The sequence below is a fragment of the Drosophila melanogaster genome, chromosome 2L, assembly GCF_000001215.4.
Source record: "Drosophila melanogaster chromosome 2L".
Taxonomy (NCBI): domain Eukaryota; kingdom Metazoa; phylum Arthropoda; class Insecta; order Diptera; family Drosophilidae; genus Drosophila; species Drosophila melanogaster.
In genome coordinates, this window is record NT_033779.5 from 18,812,648 (window position 1) to 18,833,666 (window position 21,019).

At 43.2% G+C, this 21,019-nt stretch overlaps 7 protein-coding genes across 18 annotated transcripts; 6 read left to right on the forward strand and 1 right to left on the reverse strand.

The window, feature by feature from the left end:
• CG17325 (uncharacterized protein) lies at positions 1-1,294 on the forward strand. 3 transcript variants are annotated; one of them, NM_001299136.1, is made up of 2 exons: positions 1-496; positions 651-1,172. In NM_001299136.1, exon 2 carries the CDS (start codon positions 814-816, stop codon positions 1,045-1,047), a length of 234 nt encoding a protein of 77 aa, NP_001286065.1. In that variant the 5' UTR covers positions 1-496; positions 651-813; the 3' UTR covers positions 1,048-1,172. The 3 variants fall into 3 exon arrangements, with proteins under 3 accessions (NP_001286065.1, NP_652586.1, NP_001137836.1); NM_144329.3 differs by having other exon boundaries at positions 362-496; positions 651-1,294; NM_001144364.2 differs by having other exon boundaries at positions 362-496.
• Positions 1-1,294, forward strand: CG42305 (uncharacterized protein). 3 transcript variants are annotated; one of them, NM_001299135.1, is made up of 2 exons: positions 1-496; positions 651-1,172. In NM_001299135.1, exons 1-2 carry the CDS (start codon positions 453-455, stop codon positions 751-753), a joined length of 147 nt encoding a protein of 48 aa, NP_001286064.1. In that variant the 5' UTR covers positions 1-452; the 3' UTR covers positions 754-1,172. The 3 variants fall into 3 exon arrangements, with proteins under 3 accessions (NP_001286064.1, NP_001137838.1, NP_001137837.1); NM_001144366.2 differs by having other exon boundaries at positions 362-496; positions 651-1,294; NM_001144365.2 differs by having other exon boundaries at positions 362-496.
• Positions 1,295-6,696: 5,402 nt separating this feature from the next.
• Ugt36F1 (UDP-glycosyltransferase family 36 member F1) lies at positions 6,697-9,926 on the forward strand. Its single transcript, NM_136065.4, has 6 exons — positions 6,697-6,764; positions 7,600-7,863; positions 7,923-8,305; positions 8,369-8,567; positions 9,076-9,524; positions 9,610-9,926. Exons 2-6 carry the CDS (start codon positions 7,609-7,611, stop codon positions 9,899-9,901), a joined length of 1,578 nt encoding a protein of 525 aa, NP_609909.1. The 5' UTR covers positions 6,697-6,764; positions 7,600-7,608; the 3' UTR covers positions 9,902-9,926.
• Positions 9,927-10,900: 974 nt separating this feature from the next.
• Ugt36D1 (UDP-glycosyltransferase family 36 member D1) lies at positions 10,901-14,069 on the forward strand. 4 transcript variants are annotated; one of them, NM_001259155.2, is made up of 5 exons: positions 10,901-11,033; positions 11,653-11,934; positions 12,150-12,520; positions 12,587-13,225; positions 13,283-14,069. In NM_001259155.2, the coding sequence occupies exons 2-5, from the start codon at positions 11,659-11,661 to the stop codon at positions 13,554-13,556; spliced, it is 1,560 nt and encodes a 519-aa protein (NP_001246084.1). In that variant the 5' UTR covers positions 10,901-11,033; positions 11,653-11,658; the 3' UTR covers positions 13,557-14,069. The 4 variants fall into 4 exon arrangements, with proteins under 4 accessions (NP_001246084.1, NP_001246082.2, NP_001246083.1 ...); NM_001259153.2 differs by having other exon boundaries at positions 10,901-11,096; positions 13,283-13,906; NM_001259154.2 differs by having other exon boundaries at positions 10,901-10,972; positions 13,283-13,906.
• Positions 14,070-14,122: 53 nt separating this feature from the next.
• Ugt36E1 (UDP-glycosyltransferase family 36 member E1) lies at positions 14,123-16,412 on the forward strand. Of its 4 annotated transcripts, none has more exons than NM_165264.3 (4): positions 14,123-14,176; positions 14,255-14,612; positions 14,863-15,239; positions 15,299-16,412. In NM_165264.3, the coding sequence occupies exons 2-4, from the start codon at positions 14,355-14,357 to the stop codon at positions 16,215-16,217; spliced, it is 1,554 nt and encodes a 517-aa protein (NP_724134.1). In that variant the 5' UTR covers positions 14,123-14,176; positions 14,255-14,354; the 3' UTR covers positions 16,218-16,412. The 4 variants fall into 4 exon arrangements, with proteins under 4 accessions (NP_724134.1, NP_609911.1, NP_724135.1 ...); NM_136067.4 differs by having other exon boundaries at positions 14,258-14,612; NM_165265.3 differs by having other exon boundaries at positions 14,270-14,612.
• On the reverse strand, positions 16,365-18,506 carry CG17597 (uncharacterized protein). Of its 2 annotated transcripts, NM_001299137.1 has the most exons (5): positions 18,207-18,506; positions 17,893-18,110; positions 17,490-17,813; positions 17,240-17,430; positions 16,365-17,089 (listed from the first exon to the last, which is right to left on the reverse strand). In NM_001299137.1, exons 2-5 carry the CDS (start codon positions 17,935-17,937, stop codon positions 16,426-16,428), a joined length of 1,224 nt encoding a protein of 407 aa, NP_001286066.1. In that variant the 5' UTR covers positions 17,938-18,110; positions 18,207-18,506; the 3' UTR covers positions 16,365-16,425. The 2 variants fall into 2 exon arrangements, with proteins under 2 accessions (NP_001286066.1, NP_609912.1); NM_136068.4 differs by lacking the exon at positions 18,207-18,506 and having other exon boundaries at positions 17,893-18,006.
• A 75-nt stretch (positions 18,507-18,581) lies between these two features.
• Positions 18,582-20,983, forward strand: ScpX (Sterol carrier protein X-related thiolase). The gene is made up of 5 exons (NM_079976.6): positions 18,582-18,739; positions 19,076-19,399; positions 19,459-19,649; positions 19,714-20,597; positions 20,658-20,983. The coding sequence occupies exons 1-5, from the start codon at positions 18,695-18,697 to the stop codon at positions 20,846-20,848; spliced, it is 1,635 nt and encodes a 544-aa protein (NP_524715.2). The 5' UTR covers positions 18,582-18,694; the 3' UTR covers positions 20,849-20,983.
• The last annotated feature ends 36 nt before the right edge of the window (positions 20,984-21,019 follow it).

The window sequence follows — 21,019 nt, forward strand, 5'->3', positions numbered from 1 at the left end:
GAGATATCGTCAAGTCAAGAAGAATGCTCAACAGATCCTTGGGAAACCACCTGAAACATTATGGATCCAGAAAATTCCCCTTACTAATTTGTTTACTTATACCTTTGTTTGGTGTTTGGGTTTGTTTATTCTATTAGAGATGTTTACTGTCAAATGGAGGCCCGCGTGGCAAACTTGATTTCCATTGACGTACCACTCGTTGGCGTAAACAAGAAATTTGGCACAAGTCTACTGTCTGCTCCTCCGATTTTGCATCAGAGCCCCCAAAAACTAGTTTATCTCGATCACGCTCCCCACTCGTGATGATATCACTAAGTCCGCAACGCTTTCTGATATAAAAGCCCCTCTATCGGTTCGAAAGCCAACACACTAAAGTTCGAAGGCCTAGCAGTCGATACCTAATCAGTGATTTTCAAAAATATTTTCCCCAAAGTGCATAAACAAATGTGTCAATGAAGACACCGGACACCAAAGCCAAGTTGCTGAATAATATAAGGTGAGAATGCAGACGAGAAGCAAATTCAACGTGTTAAAGTTTTAAAGACAACAAATATCACTTACAAAATGTGAAGTGCATTCGTTTTAGTAGAGCTTAACGTGTTCCCTCGTTCCATTGCCATAAACTAATGTGCCCCATTCTTTGCTTGCAGTCTATCTAAACACCTGTCTTCCAAGAAAGGCGGCTCTCGCACTAGTAACTGCGGCAATTGTCTGGAATTCTCCGTACTCACGCGTCTCTCCAGCGTGCCCTGAATCCCCCTGTGGTCCAAGCTCACCCAAGCTCCTGTTGAAACTTGAAAGAAATCATTGACAATGGTTCACCAAACTCGCACACCCAGCAAGGCCATTCCCGCCAAGCACCTGAGTCCCATGCGGACCGTGGAGGGTCTGGGCGGAAAGTACGCCGTTTCGAGCAGTCCGGCGGATAGTTTCCTGCGGAACACCAGGCTCACGGCTCAGAGCAGCTCCCAGCAGTCGGCCGCCTTCAAATACAATCAGATGGTCACCCACAATCGGGAGCAGTTCAATAACCTGCACTTCTGCTAGGAGACGGATAGGGATGTGGATGCACGTCGTCGCTGGAGAGACCGCATTGGAGGAGGGATATACCACTACTCGTACGATGACGATTGCTTGTCACCATACTTAAATGCAATAAATTCAATTTGAACAAATTTCCACATATTAATTAAGTTTCATAAATCGCAGTAGTCACGTGCTGGGGCCGGGGAAATTTATTTATTGCAACTTTTTTATTTTGCCAAATTAAATTACCCCAACTAAGCCTGCGAGCATTCGTCGCAGTCATTTTTCATTGTTTGCGGCCGTCTGCCTCACTTTGTCATATGCAAATGTGGCTGTGCGATTTTTGCACATTTGATATTCGGTTTTTTTCCACACAGGTGCCATATTTTTACATTAGCGTCGAATCAAAAGCTTTAACATTCGCTGCCCGGGATTTGCATAAATCTTCATTGGCTTTTGGTTTCCTTAGGTCCCACATGTGTGCTCCATGATGGAAAAGATATGTGGAAAAGCCTTCTTAAGAAAGTTGATAAGTTTGCCAACTAGCGAAAGTTGTTCACTATGATCTCTTCAAGAAATTTGCCTCCCGAATCTGTATAGTTTTAGTTTTCTTAGGCCCTACCATAGAGCTTATGGTAGAAATTATAGGTGGAAAACCCTTCCAAGAAAAGTTGCTTAGTTAGCAATATAGAAGAAAATAAGTTTGTATGGTCTCTTTAAGAAACCTGAATACTTAGTTATACTTAGTTTTGGTGATGTTTAGTTTTATATATACTTTATATCCCAACCTAGATATTTATAATGCTATGCCTATGTTAAAGTGGAACTTAACTGACTCAGGCATATAACTGACATATTTCTACGTTTGCCCATGTGTTTATAATCTTCCTATTCATATTTTAGCAAAGCCAAAAGCAAGTTTACCAACCCTAGAATAAAACTTCCCCGAAATGTTTAATATACTTTATTTAGATCAAAACTCAAAGTGAATTAATTAGTGTAGAAAGGAGCTCCATCTCTTGGGCAAATAAAATATCACCACCTGTACCTGCAACTATGGGAAAAAAGACGAAAACCACTCGGGGGTCAAGACCAGTAATTTATGCAAATAACTGGACTGGCATGTTAATTTCAACGTGAACAACGAACTTGTTTCAGATCGGATATACACAACATATGCTGGCGAATCAGCTGACTAGTTAGGCTGGAAAATAGTTATCCAACCAAAGATGACTAGTTAGTTGCCAGGCAAAAAAGCCACAAATGTAGATATCATAAGTGCCACCCTATTAGATCAGAGATTTCTGGATATCACAGTTGGCTGAATTGAAGGCATTAAAAGACAATCTGTTACATCGGAAGTGCACAAATCATAGCCAGCCACAGATTTTATGCCCCAAAAACATTTTTATTATTCCACTAAATTAGGCGTTCAGTGAGGATTGAGTTATATAACTAGGGGTGGCTGCTTTTCCTCGCTGGCTGGGTGGGTGGCACCCAGATACTGTGTGTGTCCTTGTGAGCGATGCGTCGACAGTCATTAAATTATCACACATTTAACTTCAAAAACAATTCAAAAGTAGCGCCCAGAACAAAGGGCAACCCTCGACCCGAGAACCCCCTTACTTTCAGCACCCCCCGTTTCTTGGGAACTTGACTTCCACCCCCCACCGAATGTGTTCTTGTGGCCCTGCCGCATTACAAGCTGAAAACATGGTTATTACATCAGTAAATCGCAGGCGGAGGATTGTTGAATGAGGGGGAAGGAGGGGGGGGTCAGGGGTTACTTGTGGGCGTTGCAAAAATGGGCGATGGATGGATGCTGTCTTGTGATGATTATGACAGCATGACGACTTATCTGAAACAACCTATTTGCCACCCCCTCAAGCAGCTATTATGTCTAATTTAGTTTTTGTTTCTGCTTTTGCAATATGTCGACCATTAGCAGGGGATGGGATGGGATTGAGAATGGGAATGGGAATGGGGATGGCCCATGACGCGGCAGTAAGTGACGATAAATCATAAACGAAACATCAATTCCAGCACTTGACCCTAAAAGGACTCCCGTTGCGTCAAAATGGACAGTAATCTTGGCGCTCTCTTGTCCCTAATGTGTTTAAAGAAAGGGACTAGCTTGAGAGGCACTGCATCCGCACGATATCCTTAAAAAATTCCTTTAATACGCCATGTCCTGGTCACGTGTACGTAGCATTGTTGCAAATTAATTAATTGCCAGGAAGATGAAGACGGCAGTGAAAGAAGATTGATTAAGAGACAGCCACGATAACCCTTCAATGCGGCTGTCAACTTATCTATCACGCCAACAGCCAGAAAGGCTCAACTTACTAAGTCAACAGAGAAAAAAATGTTTTCAAAATTTAAAGCCCATCCATTTTTGGAATAACTAAGTATAGACCCCGATCTTATTGGTATGGAATGTCAAACTGAAACCAAAATTCGAATTAAGGAAATGACAAACTGACAACTTGAAAGTAATATTTCTCTTTTAAATATTTTCTAAGTAGCTCTATGCCTTATTAATTCCAATATTAAGGTACATTTTGAGTTTAGGACTCTACATATATTTCGAATTATTTCTAATTAATTCTCTCTGTGCACCGCCCTTTCTCCAGTTTTTCCTCTGACTATTTCGTTCTGATGATTTATCGACATTTGTGCGGAAATCGCTGTGCCAAAAGCCAAAACGAAATGAAACGTTTTCCGAAGCAGACAAGAGAGAGTTTTCGCTGGCTGAAAGGGGGAGGGACTTGGGAAAAGCGGCGACGAGAGGTAGGAAAATTGCAGGGGATCAGACTTCTGGTTCGTCCATGTTCTTGGAGCGGAAACGCAATCGGCGCACTGCCAAAAATAAATTGATTACTGTCACGGAAATAGCTACAACACACATATTCCGTGGGGCACGGCTGCTCCAACTTTGTTTGTTAATCGATTTATTCGAAAGAGCACGAAGACGCGGCTGGCTCGAAAATGTCTTAGTAAGCGGCTTAAATCACAGGTGAAACTTGGGGGCAACCTTCGGTTGGCGTCAGCTTCATAGATCACGTGACATGGCAATAAATAGTTTGGACTGTCTATTAAAGACACCTGCAAGTTGGTGATGGGTAAGGCAGACAAGTTACTAAATGGCTAACAGGGGGAATAACTTCTTTTCAGGAAAGGAATTGAAACTTAAGGCGATGAGAAGACACGCAATGTTCGCGCCTTCAATTCGTGCGTGAGATACTTTTTCCGATGGTTATTGGATTAAGCAGACTATTGAGTTGATAACGATAATCTGATCAGACATCTGATTAAACGAATTGGTGATTAACATTTATTGTCGTCAAGCGTGATAGTGATGATTTGCTTATCTTTGAAAAGTATTGCGCCAAATATGGGGGGTTTTTCGAAATCTAGAAGAATATACATATAACCTATTGAACATCTATTATTTCTGTTAGCTGTCTAACTGCAAAGTTCATCCTTGAATGCTCAGACAACGCCTGAAACTCATAGCACCTTTGAAAAAAATAGAGAACATAGCGATTGAGTGGCGGTAACAAATGTATTAGAAACTTTCTCTGAATAATTTCCGCATTTGCAAAGGAAAGCGGACACGGTTATATGGATACTTCACATTAAATTGCACTTCCGTGCGAAAAATTGTTTATCGCAAACTTTCGTTCGGACTTTCAGCCACCTTTTAACCACCACCCTGGAGTTTCGTTTTCAGACAGTGTGAATAGAACGTCGTTCGCAAAAAAATCCCCCTCATTCCCTCCCCATTTTCGCAGTGGCGTGTCGATAAAGTTTGCACCTATTGTCATTTTATTGATTTGTTATAAATTTCACACACTATACACACACACGCTTATCTTTTCATGCGCTTCTATTAAATGTAAATGACTGGAAAATGCCGAATGCCCCGCCTACAATTTGAAACGGACACGCGCCGCCCCAAAGGAAAACCCTTTCTACAGCTTATCTACGAATTTTCAATAAGATTTCCTATCATTTTAAATTCGATTTTATTGCCAAAACGAAATAAATGATCGGGTTAGAGAGTGAGAAAAGTGGAAAATTCAGAAGCTTAAATGTCTGAACGTTAAAATAAATTGATACCGGGCAAGTCCTCTTTCAGCAAAGAGTTTTTCAAGTGCGATTTTCCCCGCCCGCTCTTCAGATGCTTATCGATTTGGCAACACCTTGAGGAAAATTGGCACCGGAGTGGAAACAGCTGCGGATGCTGCCCGGAAAAATTGTGAACGTCTCGGATTTTCCTTTCCCATTCACACTTGATTTGATAATCTGTCGTAAATTCTAACTTTTCACTTGTGAAACGCTCACAATTAAGTCACACTTTTAATGACGTGACGCAAATATTAAAACCCAGCACTTCCTGGGAAAAACCCACCCCCTCAGATTTTCCACCCGCCTTGCAGCTGTTGACAGCGTCCAGTAGCTGGCTTTGTTTTTGTTGTGACTGCTGCGCTAATTAGGCGAGACGTGAAAATTTTTACTTATTATTTTCCCTAAATTTTAACGACCTTCTTTTCAAACGAAAGTTGAGCTGAGCCCATTCGAAAGATATTTTATATGGTGCAACATTCTGGAATTAGTATCTCGAGAATTACGGTAATTGTCAAAGTGAATTTTAATTAGTAAGCACCCATAGTGCCGAAAGTGAACGAGTGACGAAGTTCGGAGTAAACAAGGCATGTGTCGAATCTCCGAATTGTTGAACTTAAAGGTTGTCCGCAATGTAAATTAAAGTTGCTACAAATTTTAACCAGCCACATTTTGTTTGGAAGTTTAAAGCACAGTCCATAGGAACGCACATATATAAATTCTGCTATCTTACCATTATTCTACGATTAATTAGGAGCAAAGTTGCAGTCTAAATAAAATCCCTAAGTGTATGCTAAGAAAATGTTATTAATCGGGGATATCATGTGCGTAGAGGAAATGTAAGGAATATGTAGAAAACAATTTTACAATTCTTACCTTGAACTTCTTTTTGTCAAGGTATCTTTTTTTAAAAGATGTTAAAATATAAGATAAAAGATATATATTAGGTGCTATAAAAAGGCTACCTTTAGCGAATAAAAAATAGTTTCTTTTTAAATTACAAAGCTACACATTAAAATGTTCATTTATTTTTTTATAATTTCCTACAAATATTTAAAATATTGTTTATATTTTAATCATGGATTAACCTGGGCGTGATGATGAAGAACCGGTATATAACTGTATCAATTGAAAACTCGTTAAGCTAAACATTACTCATCCCATAGCACGTAATAAATCTGTTGAGCTCGTTGCATTGTTCTTTCTATCCATTAAAATTTAACACTGCAAATAAAATCCCCTTCCAGTCTCTGCACTTGCATTTTCGATTATATAATCTGCATATTCACTAGGCCCTCCAAAGGTATATTACCCTGCCCCCTCTCATAGGCCACCTTGATTTGGCAATCTAATGGCCCACCGCAAATTGCTCATGACTGGCGAGGAGTATGTGTTGGATTGTTTGGATTAAGCGTATATATCGGAAAACTCTGTCTCGTCTAGAAGTAGGAAAATGCAACAGGGCAGTTTGCAACTCACGGTAACTGCAGTTAGCCAAGTTGGATCTGAGTTGCTGTTGCCTTGGCTTTCAGTTGATCGCGGATCGTTGCTGTGTCAAGTTGCAATTTGAATTTTTATAGGAAATCGTAAGCTGGCATCGGATATAGCTGGTACTTTACTCTTGAAATATACAATTTCGGCAATTTTAAAGCCAATAACTAGACAGAAAATAACTTAATAAAATCGTTTATCAAGCTAAGTCAAGTATAGCTCAAAACGTAAATAAAAATGGGTCAAAAAAAATGCATAAAGGTTAAATCTATTTCGGTTTAAAATAATCATAGTTCAAGAACGTACTCAAGAGTGTACTCAAAAATTGCTATATTAGGCTTGCAGGCTAAACCTATAGTTAAGTAATTGGACGGACACCTCTTAATGGTCGCAACTTTGTATGAAACTCTTGGGAAACCTGTCGCTAAAAGTTCTTTCCAAAAGACAATTGCCAGTCAAATTCCGGTCACGATCTTAGCATATTCACAGTTTAAACGTTCAAGTTGCAAGTGCAACGAAGTGCAGAGCTGCAGAAACAAAGTATCTGAAACACCAAGTGCAACAACAACCTTTTGTCTCCCCTGTGTTAACTTTGATCTTTGGTGCAGAACTCTGATGGTGCTCTGTTGCATCTAGCCAAGAGTTTTCGTAGAATAACTATGGGATAAAGTTCGGCAAGTAACTCGAATTATTTGTCATTAAATAACTTATATAGATAGTAGTAACACATGCAATACTATAAAGTGAAAAGCCCCATTTTAAATTCAAGCAAGATGAGAATGTAATCAAAATAGTAGTGATTGTCCTACAATACCCTATTTCACCAATATTACAAGAAAAAACAAAATCTGTGTTCAAGCAAATAAAACGATTATTAACACTTAAAAGTGTTAATTATGCAATCTCGATTAAAATAAATAATTTTTATTTTCCGTTCTTTTTATGTGAATAAAGTGATCAGCAATGAAGTTGCTACCTCTGGCTTTATTAGCCTTTTTATTAAGACCGAAACCCAATGACGCGGCGCACATTTTGGGCTTGTTTCAACATCCCGGAAAGAGCCACTTTGACTTCTTCCGTCCCATGTTCTTGGCCTTGGCGGAGAGGGGTCACAACATTAGCATGTATAGCTATTTTCCACTGGAGAAACCAGTGGCCAACTACACGGATTACGTCTTTCAAGGAATGCCCTTGCTCACCGATATTGTGGACTTAAGTGTGGGTGAAGTTCAAGTTCAACTATATTTCGTAATTATGTATTCACTTATGAATTTTAGAACTTTGAATCCGAATGGAAGCCCCTGGGACTGCCGTTCAAGGTGCCCACCTACTTTATGCTTCACGATTGGGGTCTGCGATCCTGTAAGGTGGCCCTGAACTCACCCCTCATCACCCAACTGCTCAAGTCCCCCATTCGATATGACGTCATACTCCTGGAACACTTCTCCAACGATTGCATGGCAGCGGTGGCCCACCTATTGAATGCACCTGTAATCGCATTGAGTAGCTGTGCGATAATGCCGTGGCACTACAAACGCATGGGAAGTCCGTTCATTAACCCCATTATGCCCATGAATTTCCTGCCCTACACTGATGAGATGAGTCTGATCGATCGACTGAATAATTTCTTTCATTTCCACACCGTTAATACTCTGTACAAGTGGGTGTCACTTGCCTCGATCCTCAAGTGCACAGTTATCTGAATCGAATTTTCCTTGAACAGCATGATTACCCAACCAGCCACCGATGCCCTGATCGCTGAGAGATTTGGACCCGGTCTGCCGCCCATCAATGAGATCGTGAAGAATACGAGTCTGATGCTGATCAATCAGCATTACGCCCTAACCGGACCACGCCCCTATGCTCCGAATGTGATTGAAGTGGGTGGGCTGCAAGTGGGGCCGATAAAACCACTTCCACAAGTAAGTTGAATCACTTACTGCGGTTTAAGAGGCCAAATGAAATGTTTAAGATCAGTATAGATAATTCACATGAGCTTATAGCTAAAAGAAAATAAATTATCTATGGAACTGTCTTATTTGACCAGATAACCGGTTATCTTTGTTAATCACATAAATGTTTTTTCTGTAGGTCACCGAACTCCTTATCAACTAATTACATTATATTTAAATCGTACCGCATACTTCAAACAAATAAAATAAAAGATAAAATGGGGATTGTAGACATGAGCATTTAATAATTATTTCGATCCCTTAACAGGCGATTCATTTGATTATTTATGCTATTTTGTAATCCGCGATTAGCCACTGTTAATCCAATATGAAAAATGTGACAAAACAGTCGAACTGAAAAAAATACAGTCGCATTTTAATGAGATTACCAAATATTACACAATATTTTTTTGTAGGACAACATTTAATATGTACATATATATAAACCCAGATGTTAAACAAATACTTTTTGTTTCAGCACCTGCTAGATCTTCTGGATCGATCTCCCAATGGAGTAATCTATATCAGCTGGGGCTCCATGGTAAACAGCAATACACTTCCTTCGGGCAAGCGAAGTGCGCTTTTCCAAAGCATTTCCCAACTTAAGGAATACAACTTTGTAATGCGCTGGAAAAGTTTAGAATCTCTGGAAGATAAACAGCCCTCGAACCTCTACACTTTCGACTGGCTGCCACAAAGAGATCTTTTGTGTCACCCAAAGATCAGGGCTTTTATCTCCCATGGCGGACTTTTGGGCACCACGGAGGCGATTCACTGTGGAGTTCCCATGCTGGTGACACCTTTCTACGGAGATCAGTTTCTCAACTCAGGCGCAGTGAAACAAAGAGGTTTCGGAGTTATCGTTGACTTCAGAGACTTCGATTCGAATCACATAACCAGAGGACTTCGTATTATACTTGATAAAAAGTAATGGGTTTCTAAAGAAGCAATCTATTCAGATTTCCTTGATAACTGTTTACTATTAACATTTTTTGATTGTATTATTTTACAGATTCGCGGAAAGAGTTAGACGATCCAGCGAAGCATTTCGCCAGCGTCCCATTCCCCCTATCAAATTGGCCACCTGGTGGATTGAGCATGTCATAAAGTATGGGGGAGCTCCACATATCCAAAGTGAAGCCAGACACATAAACTGGATCGTCTACAATTCCATCGATGTTCTCCTGTTCTGGCTGGGAATCTTATTTCTACTGATTGTCGCCCTGCGGAAGCTCATAAAGATATTCAAAACAGCTTTTTGTCGGGGGAAAATCTCTAGAGATACTAAGACAAAGACGCAATAAATGTTTATTTGGTTCAATGAACTTGAGATTTAGTCAGAGAAATTAATGAATGTCAGGAAAATGGGTCGCATGTCAAAAAGCGTATTCCGAACAAAATTATATTGTATAAATATGTTACTGAGACAACGATTTTGCTTAATTTATTCGTAATTAAAAACATATATAATTAATGTTACATAGCTCAGCTTTTTGTGAATGGAAAGGTCAGCAAACCAAAACTGATAATGAAAACGGCTTTCACTTTCAAATTTATACAATATTATCAGCTCTATTATTAACAGTGTCGTTTTGTTTGTAGCAATTACATTTTTGTAACCGAATTAGTATTTTTTCGAAATATTAAAAGAGCTTGCTAACATGGAAAATTTTAAAGATTCCTAAGAAATGTCTATTCTTGTCTATTGTTCATATATGTATGGTATGTACATATGTACAATATGTACCTTCCGTAAACCGAAAACAAGCCCGTACGATGAATTGTAAACAAGCGGAGCCTTGGGGCAAAACACGCATACATCGGCTGATAATAAATCGGCAGACTTGTGCTTGTCTTGATAGACTTTCTCTACATCCGGTAGTTGAGTCTCGTGTGCACTAGGGCATCTACACTCTCCCCAATTTTCATTGTTTTAAAATTCTTACGAGAAAGCCCGATAAAAACTCAGCAAGTTTAGGCGTTGTTTATAAACCAAAAAGAATGCAAAAACTTGTTTTCACTTTCATTTGAAATATAAATGACGGCTGTTACTATTAATAAATTAAACAAATTTGATTAAAAACCCAATCAACTTATATAGTTTTGAAATTTTTGCAAAAGTGCTTTTTTATATACAAAACTGGAATCCTAGGGTTTTATAAAATATTAATTTTATTTTAGAAGCCATGATAACAGTTTGGCTACAATATAGCCAGATTGCCAATACCGCCGAAGACTGCGATTGATTTCCGATCGCTGACTGAGCATTTTCGGCTGCGGACTCGAGCGTTGACCGAAAAGCTTTTCATTCGGATGTAGTCTCCGAATTTAGTCAGTCGCTTGTCGGCAGTCTTACAAGTAAGTAAGAGTGGAAGGTGAGCCAGAACAGGATTTATGTTCGAAAGCGACGACTCCGCGTTTTTTGGATAATATTGTGTGTGTATCCAGTTCAGCGGTTCAATTGAATTCCGGATGAAAGACCCTCACCAGGCGATAATTGTGAATATATTAGCGGGTGCAGTGCCGTTTGTGATGCAATTGCAGTTGCTTTTGTTGTGCTTGTGTTTTCCTTTGCTGCTTTCGTCCGCATTCTTTACATAATTTCCCTGCATTTCTCGCATCCGCGACATGCGCATTGCCGCCCACCGCCCCGCTCAAGGTCGCTCGAAAATACTGAAAAGCCAAGAACCCAAGAGTCAACAAGTGTTTAAGTTTCTGCACAAGGTGCAACGCTAAGGATAATCTGTTCTTATGCAAATACCATTTCTAAATTCAATTTCCGAATTTTGGATACCAATACATTTCTTAAAAAGCTATATATTAAAAAAATCAGCATTGACCTTAATGTGTAAAATGTACATCCGTCATATTTCTGTCTCATTTTCTTGTACAATTTTAAGCCCTTTTTAAGTTGTTCTATAGTTATAATTACACATGTCACGAATAGCTAAATTTGTATACCAAGTGATCTTAATTGAGTATTTGACGAGAAGTTTCAATTAATTATTCGTGATTAATTTAAAATAAAATGTTGAATTTATTTCACTTGCCGTAGGGTACAATGTGGTCGCCGCGGGTTGCCCTACTTTTCCTGGCCCTAGCACTTAGCCAACCGGACGAGTTGGTGGAGGCCGCTGGTCCGCTGAAGGTGCTGGGTCTTTTTCCCCATCCCGGAGTTAGCCACTTCCACTTCTTCCACCCCATCATGAAGGGTCTGGCCGAGGCGGGTCATGACGTGAGCGTGGTTTCCCACTTCCCGGACAAGCATCCGGTTGCCCACTACAAGGATTTCCCCCTCACCGGAATGGACAAGCTCACGAACAGTGTTGATCTCAAGGTGAGTGAAAAGGGGAATCCCATGTACACACATATCTACGTGTCGTAAACCTATCTATTGTTTCGTTTATTTATTGTAACCTAAATGATTGTATTCATTGAAAAAATGTACTCAGAATAGTCATAAATCTGAGAAATACTTAGCTATATATTCAGAGTAACTTGACTTACTATGATTTACTAGGCATTGTTTTAAACATTCTATTCTTCTTTTAGTTTTTCGAGAAGCGCACATTCTACAGTCACTTCCAGGAGTTCTTCCTGCTGTACGACTGGGGCAAACAGACATGCAACCTGACGCTCCGTTCGGAAGCACTGCAGCAGATCCTCAGGCGTCCGGGACGCTTTGATGTGATCATCATGGAGCAATTCAACACTGACTGCATGATGGGAGTGGCCCACCAGCTCCAGGCGCCGGTGATCGCCTTGAGCAGCTGTGTGATGATGCCCTGGCACTACGAGCGAATGGGAGCTCCTTTGATACCCTCTCACATCCCGGCGCTCTTCATGGCCCAGTCGCAGCACATGAACTTTGGGGGACGACTGGCCAATTGGTTCAGCACCCACGCCTTAAATTGGATGTACAAGTGGGTCTCACAATTTCTTTAAGAACTCCATAACATCTCCAATTATATTAATGTTTTCGGTCGCAGATTACTATCGGTTCCCGCTGCCGACGCCATGGTTCAGTACAAATTCGGCCATGACGTGCCTTCGGTGGGCGAGCTGGTGAAGAACACATCCATGTTCTTTGTGAACCAGCACTACTCGCTGTCTGGACCCAAGGTAACGCCGCCCAATGTCATCGAGCTGGGTGGCATCCACATCCAGAAATCGAAGCCTCTGCCTGCCGATCTGCAGCGCATTCTGGACAATGCTGAGGAAGGAGTGATCCTGATTAGTTGGGGATCAATGATCCGGGCGAATTCCCTGTCGGCGGCGAAAAGGGATGGCATTATTCGGGCGGTGGCTCGATTAAAGCAGAAGGTTATCTGGAAATGGGAAAACGAAACACTGCCTAACCAGCCACCCAACATGCACATTATGAAGTGGTTGCCACAACGCGATATCCTCTGCCATCCCAACGTCAAGGTGTTCATGTCCCACGGCGGACTCATGGGCACCTCGGAGGCAGCTTACTGTGGAGTCCCAGTGGTTGCGACGCCCATGTATGGCGATCAGTTTGTCAATACGGCCGCTTTGGTCGAGCGAGGCATGGGAACTATCCTGAATTTCGAGGATATAGGCGAAAACACGGTGATGAGGGCACTAAAGAAGGCTTTGGACAAAAAGTGAGAGTACCATGTCATGCACTGTTTTAGCCGAAACTAAATGTACTTGATTTGCAGGTTCCACGATGCTGCCAAAGTAGTCTCCCACTCGTTCCACCACCGCCCACAGCAGGCCCTGCATACAGCCATTTGGTGGGTGGAGCATGTGGCCCACACTGGCGGAGCTCCTCTGTTGAAGCCCAGTGCCGTCGAGATGTCACGATTCGTTTACTACTCCCTGGATGTCTATGCCGTGTTGGCCCTCGTCCTGGGCAGCATCATTGCCAGTTGGGTGTGGCTCCTTCGACTCTGTTGCGGATCCAGTGCCGCCCAGAAGACTAAGAAGGATTAGCTCGACTCATCCCTGCACAGCTTCGTTTGTGGTCTATGTGATATTTTATATGTTCTGTGTAAGACATTTTTAATTCTAAAGACGCCTCCCCCACGGACTGTATCTAGATGTAATCCTAGCGACGCCAAATTAATTTAATGTTTGATACTATTGGGATTTACCCGATTAAAACGAACGTAGTTTTCGAATATTGTATCTAGTACGGGAATATTATTAAAATAATGTTATAATGTTGTAATGAACAACTGCAAGGAACAACTTATTTTTAAATGAATGGAAATGAACATATTAGAAGAAATATAATATCTGAAAATTGTTTCTAGTACGGAAATAAATAAAGTTTTTAAAATATTTCACTCTTTTTCAATGCCGTGCGCATCAGTAATGTTCAAATGCTCGGAAATTCGTAGATGAAATTCCCTATGTATTTATTTCTAGCCAAGAGCACTTACATGTTGCGATACTTTTTAAGTTCCCCCTAAAAGATTGAATTATGTATGTGTGTATGTATGTAAATATAAGTATATGTATGCTTTCGGCGCCTAATTGAGCTTTTTTACTCGCCGGCGTCAGTTGATGCTCATCTTCCGACCGTTCCGGATCTAGCTCTATCTCCCCGTGTGAGTGAAACGCCGGAGAATATTATTTTTGTTTGCTAATTGTAAAATGAAAAAAATAATCGCATTTGTTAAATTTAGAAGTGCATTCCACAGCATGTAAAACTCATATCATCACGAAAATCGATTTGCACCGCTGACTCGACAAGAACTTGACCCTTTCCCCCGGTTTTCCAGCGCAATGTGTGGTTGTTGGAAGGTTTTCTGCCTGCTGGCGCTACTTTCCCTGGTCGCTTTCAGCGATTCCCTGCGAATTCTGGGTCTGTTTCCGCACCCGGCCATCAGTCACTTCAAGTTCTTTCACCCAATCATGCGCGGATTGGCCGAGGCCGGTCACAGCGTGGATGTCATCAGTCCATTCGAGGACAAGGACCCTCCAAACGGATACAAGGACCACCTGCTGCCGCCCTCCACCTTGACAGACACTATTAGCTTAGAGGTGCGTTGTTCAAAGCCATAATGAGATGGCATACCCATAAAAAAAGGGTACATAAAGGGGTCATAACTTAAATGATGAGTGAGTGCTGGTGTTATTATATTTTAGGTGATACGAACTTGAAATGTGTAAGCGTAACCCCAGATGTACTATTATACAATAGTATTATATTCTGAGCTTATCTCAGATTTTAACCTTTTCTTTTAACCTATACTTAAATTAAGAAACCCACTTTTTCTATCGGTTTTACCAGGACTTCGAACGGCCCTACAGCTTCCTATTTCACTATGTAGAGTTCTTTATCCTGCACAAAATGGGAAGAGAGGACTGCAATACCACACTGCACAGCAGAGCCCTAACTGAGATCCTTAAGAATCCTCCTGGCTACTACGATGTAATTTTACTGGAGCAATTCAATACTGACTGTGCGATGAGCGTGGCCCATGTTTTCCAAGCTCCGGTCATTGGAATGAGCAGCTGTGCCCTGATGCCATGGCATTATGAACGATTTGGAGCCCCTCTGATCCCATCGTATATATCAGCATTGTTCCAGGGACAATCCCAGGAGATGTCCTTTGCGGGACGATTGGGCAACTGGATTACTGTGCACTCCCTCAACTTGCTGTATAAGTAAGTAGTCTATATGGGATTGGGGGCTTCGAACACATTCATACATTGATCTCGTCTAGAATGTTTACAGTTCCCGCCGGAAACGCCTTGATTCGCCAAAGATTCGGTCCTGGACTGCCGTCCACGGAGGACTTGGTGAGGAATACTTCTCTAATGCTGGTCAACCAGCACTTTTCGCTCAGTGGGCCAAAGCCTTTGCCCCCAAACGTCATCGAAGTGGGTGGTGTACATATAAGTCCACCGAAACCGCTGCCCTCGGATCTTCAGAAAATACTGGATAACGCACCCAAAGGAGTCATCCTAATTAGCTGGGGCTCTCAGCTGAAAGCGTGTTCTCTTTCCGCTGCTCGGAGAGATGGAATCGTTAAAGCGATTGGAAGATTGGAGCAGGAGGTCATCTGGAAGTATGAAAATGACACGCTGCCCAATAAGCCACCAAATCTGCACATCAGGAAGTGGCTGCCTCAGCGAGACATCCTCGCTCATCCAAATCTAAAGGTATTTATGTCCCACGGTGGCTTAATGGGCACCACGGAGGCGGTCTCCAGTGCTGTGCCGATTGTGGGTGTCCCAATTTACGGCGACCAATCCCTCAATATTGCCGCATTGGTGCAGCGCGGAATGGCCTTGCAATTAGAGCTTAAGAAACTGGATGAGAATACTGTCTACGAAGCGTTGACCAAGGCACTAGATCCTTCTTTCAAGGCAAGAGCCAAGGAGGTGGCCTCATCGTACAACAACCGCATCCAAGGTCCCTTGGAGACGGCCATTTGGTGGGTGGAACATGTGGCGGAGACGAAAGGAGCTCCTCTGACCCAACCAAGTGCCGTGCATCTCTCCCGCTTTGTTTACTACTCCTTGGATGTCTACTCGGTCGTGGCCCTAAGCCTGCTACTACCTGTGATCACGCTCTTGGGACTAATCCGAATGTTTAAAAGAAGGGAACCCAAAGGTGACCGCAAACTAAAACGCAAATAAGCCCAATCAATAGATTACTGTTTTGGTTTTCAAGAATTACCTTTGGATTTAAACTATGAAACAATAGATTGCTAAGTCAAATACGTGTGATACATTATTAGAAACCAAAATACATTTTACCAGAACAGAATTGGCAAGAACCAGTTTAAGTTTTATATAAAGCAGTTCCCGTTTAATAAAAATATTTACAAAATCAAGATCCCATCCCTTACAATTTGGCCTTGGCCGCACCCGGGAAACCCAGACGATACAAGGCAACCACAACAGCACCACCCAGTCCCAGATTGTGCTGCAGAGCCAACTGAGCATTGGGCACCTGGCGCTTCTCAGCCAATCCACGGAGCTGCCAGCAGAGCTCAGCACATTGTGCCAGACCCGTGGCGCCCAGAGGATGGCCCTTCGAGATCAGACCACCACTGGGGTTGACCACGAACTTGCCACCGTAGGTGTTGTCTCCAGCGTCGATGAACTCGCCGGCCTTGCCCTCTCCACACAGTCCAAGTGCCTCATACGTGATCAACTCGTTGGCCGAGAAGCAATCGTGCAGTTCCACCACCTGGACATCCTGGGGCTTGTACCCACTCTTGGCGAACAGACGCTCGGTGGCCAGACGGGTCATATCGGTTCCAGCAATCTTCATCAAGCTCTTGTCGGCAAAGGTGGACGCCGGGTCACTGGCCATCTCCATGCCCACAATCTCCACAGCCTGCTTTTCCAATCCGTGGCGACGCACGAAGGCCTCGGAGGCGAGAATGGCAGCTCCAGATCCATCGGAAGTGGGACAGCACTGCAGCTTGGTCAGCACTCCCTCCACAACCTGGGGCGACTTCATAATCTGCTCCAGGGTGTATTCATCGCGGAACTGCGAGTAGCTAAAAGAAACAATGGAGAGAAATGAAGTGGCGTGAATGAGGATCAGCTGCATGCAATACCGAGTGGTTGACGGTCTACGGTCTACTTATTTCTCTGTTTTCAGCGATAAGATAAGCACACGCGTAAGGTGAACTTTCGACTAAACTTACGGATTATTGACGGAGTGCTTGTGGTTCTTCCAAGCGATCTTGCCGAAATGCTCGGGCTTAGTGCCATACTTCTTCATGTGCTCCTTGCCGGCGTTGCCGAAGATCTGGGCAGCCATTGGACCAGCCCCGATCTCGGTCAGCTCACTCATCTCGGTGATGTGGCGCTCCATGGGATTTGCGCGATCAAAGTACTATTAGAAGAGCAAATAATGGATCAGTAATTGGATTTTTTAGAAGTGGACTCGTGTACCTTTGCGGACAATGATCCACGCTCCATCTTTTCGAATCCCAGAGCCAGGACGCATTCGGAGTTTCCGCTCTCTACGATCTGCTTGGCCAAATACAGTGCGCTGGATCCCGTGGAGCAGTTGTTGTTCACGTTATAGACCGGAATGCCGGTCATTCCGACCTCGTAGATGGCCCGCTGTCCGCAGGTGGAGTCTCCATAAACGTAGCCGGCCACCGCCTGCTGCACTTCCTCGAACTTGATTCCCGCATCCTGGAGAGCTTTGGTGATGGCTTCTTTGGCGAAGTCCGGGTAGCAAGCATCAGCTCGGCGACCGGGCTTCTCAAACTGCAGGAAATTGGAAGGAGATGGTCGGATAGATATTAACACCCAAGGCGGCACAAAGGTCAATCATTCGCAGACGAACCTTGGTCATGCCAACTCCGATAACGTAAACTCTGGTCTTGGTCATTTTTCGGCTGTTGGTTCTTTGCGGGATCACGGATTGGACTTTCTGTATCGACTGAAGTGGATCAACAGGTTGCGGACTTATATACGATAGATATGATAAGGCTAGATCTGTCGGTTCAGCTTGTTTCCCGTTAAATTTGTTGTTCACCTTCTATGCAGTTCATAAATATGCATCTGTAAACGAGAAACGTGCATACAACATAAGCATTTGGTGGGAATCTCTATCTTTTAGAAAGTCTAATAATAATGTAATAATGCTTATAAGAGCACTTTCCTTGTTTGTTTATAAGTTTAAAAGCGCTAAATATGACAGCACTATCAACAGGGCTACCAGCTATGATACACCGCTTTGATATTTTTCAATGCCTCCAAAACTGTGGACTCAAATAAGAGGCCATGAGCGTTGCAAAAAATAACTCATTTAATGGTCGAATTTTTCCATTGACTTGGTTTTTATGGCTATTTCAATTTCTTATAGATATTTATTTGTATAAAAAAAATAAACTGCATTCACTTTATTCAGGGCTGCACATATGTACGCAGGGCGCGTACTTGAATATTCGCTTCCCTAAATTTTTTGTTATGGCAATGTGGTCACCCTGTGGAAATCGGTATCGATAGCCCGATAGGTTCAGTCGTATGAAGGCTTAAGCCTCCTAATATCGCCAACAATCGCCATTCATTTTAACATTTAGTTAATTGCTCTTGAGCACTAGTTGTGGTATTACCTGTTTTACTCGCGATCCTGTAGCTGCAAAATGTCGAAGACCCGTGTGTACGTTGTCGGTGTGGGCATGACCAAGGTGTGTGTTCCACGAATTAGCCATCTGAGAGGATAAACATAAACAAAACCAAGACAAAGAATTCAAAGAGCAGCTTTGGTAACTTGCAATTAGCTTTAATATTGAGCAATCTTAAGCGATTGCCGGACTTTGAACTGCGCTGCACTTCGTACGCTAATCTGCTCTCGAATGATTTTGTCCCCATGCTATTATCATAAATATAATTATTATAACGACTATCAGAATCAGTCCTTTGCCCCCTGGAGTGGCACGATTAGGATTTTATTACACTGGGCTGACCATGTCAATCTCTGAGAATCTGGTAACAAAAACCCTGCTTTCGTGTTCCCTCTGCAGTTCGAGAAGCCCGGTCGCCAAGCTGATGTGTGCTACCCGGATTTCGCTAGGGAGGCCATCACAAAAGCTCTCCAGGATGCGGGCATCAAGTACGAGGAAGTGCAGCAGGCGGTGGCCGGCTACGTTTATGGAGACTCCACCTGCGGACAGCGGGCCATCTACGAGGTCGGAATGACCGGCATTCCGGTCTATAACGTCAACAACAACTGCTCCACGGGATCCAGTGCTTTGTATTTGGCCAAGCAGATCGTGGAGAGCGGAAACGCAGATTGCGTCCTGGCTTTGGGATTTGAAAAGATGGAGCGTGGATCCCTGTCCTCCAAGGTACAAGATTGCATTCCTTAAAAAACCGATTACTAATCCAATATTTTACTCTCTAATAGTACTTTGATCGCGCCAATCCCATGGAGCGTCACATCACCGAGATGGGTGAGCTGGCCGAGATCGGAGCTGGCCCAATGGCTGCCCAGATCTTCGGCAATGCCGGCAAGGAGCACATGAAGAAGTATGGCACTAAGCCCGAGCATTTCGGCAAGATCGCTTGGAAGAACCACAAGCACTCCGTCAATAATCCGTAAGAGTTAACTATAATCATTGCAATGCCTTATCTAATCTTCGGACATATTTCATCCGCTTAGCTACTCGCAGTTCCGCGATGAATACACCCTGGAGCAGATTATGAAGTCGCCCCAGGTTGTGGAGGGAGTGCTGACCAAGCTGCAGTGTTGTCCCACTTCCGATGGATCTGGAGCTGCCATTCTCGCCTCCGAGGCCTTCGTGCGTCGCCACGGATTGGAAAAGCAGGCTGTCGAAATTGTAGGCATGGAGATGGCCAGTGACCCGGCGTCCACCTTTGCCGACAAGAGCTTGATGAAGATTGCTGGAACCGATATGACCCGTCTGGCCACCCAGCGTCTGTTCGCAAAGAGTGGGTACAAGCCCCAGGATGTCCAGGTTGTGGAACTGCACGATTGCTTCTCGGCCAACGAGTTGATCACGTATGAGGCACTTGGACTGTGTGGAGAGGGCAACGCCGGCGAGTTCATCGACGCTGGAGACAACACCTACGGTGGCAAGTTCGTGGTCAACCCCAGTGGTGGTCTGATCTCGAAGGGCCATCCTCTGGGCGCCACGGGTCTGGCACAATGTGCTGAGCTCTGCTGGCAGCTCCGTGGATTGGCTGAGAAGCGCCAGGTGCCCAATGCTCAGTTGGCTTTGCAGCACAATCTGGGACTGGGTGGTGCCGTTGTGGTTGCCTTGTATCGTCTGGGTTTCCCAGCTGCCAACAGCGTGGTTCGCAATCTGACCGCTGCGGGCAAGGCTGCTACCAGTGAGGATGGCTTTAAGGTTGCGCCCCTGCTGAAACTATTGGAGCAGGCCATGCAGGAGGATAAGGACAATCTGATCGAAAAGGTGCGCGCCATTTACGGCTTTAAGGTCAACAACGGACCCAATGGACAGACCGGTTTCTGGGTAATTGATGCCAAGCAGGGCAAGGGAAAGATCATCTTCAATGGAACACGTGAGCACATTCCACTTTATAAAGCAAATTACTGATACTGTGTTCGGTTTTCTATTGCAGAAAAATGTGACGTTACCTTTATCATTAGCGACGATGATGTCTTTGAGCTGCTAACAGGAAAGCTGCCACCACAGAAGGCCTTTTTCCAGGGCAAGATCAAGATCCAGGGCAACATGGGCTTTGCCATGAAACTGATGGACCTGCAGCGATCCGCCCAAGGCAGGATCGAGGAGCTGCGCTCCAAGCTATAGGCTCCTCTTCTTGTGCAATGCAGCATCTTGGTGGCTTTGGATCTGTTAAACCTAGTTATATGAATATATCCAGCATACGCTTTTTATACGACTTTTGTATTATTTCTCTAGATTAAACTGTTATTTTCGTAATCGAAAGATTAATTTTTTTTTTGGGGTTTGCCAAATTAA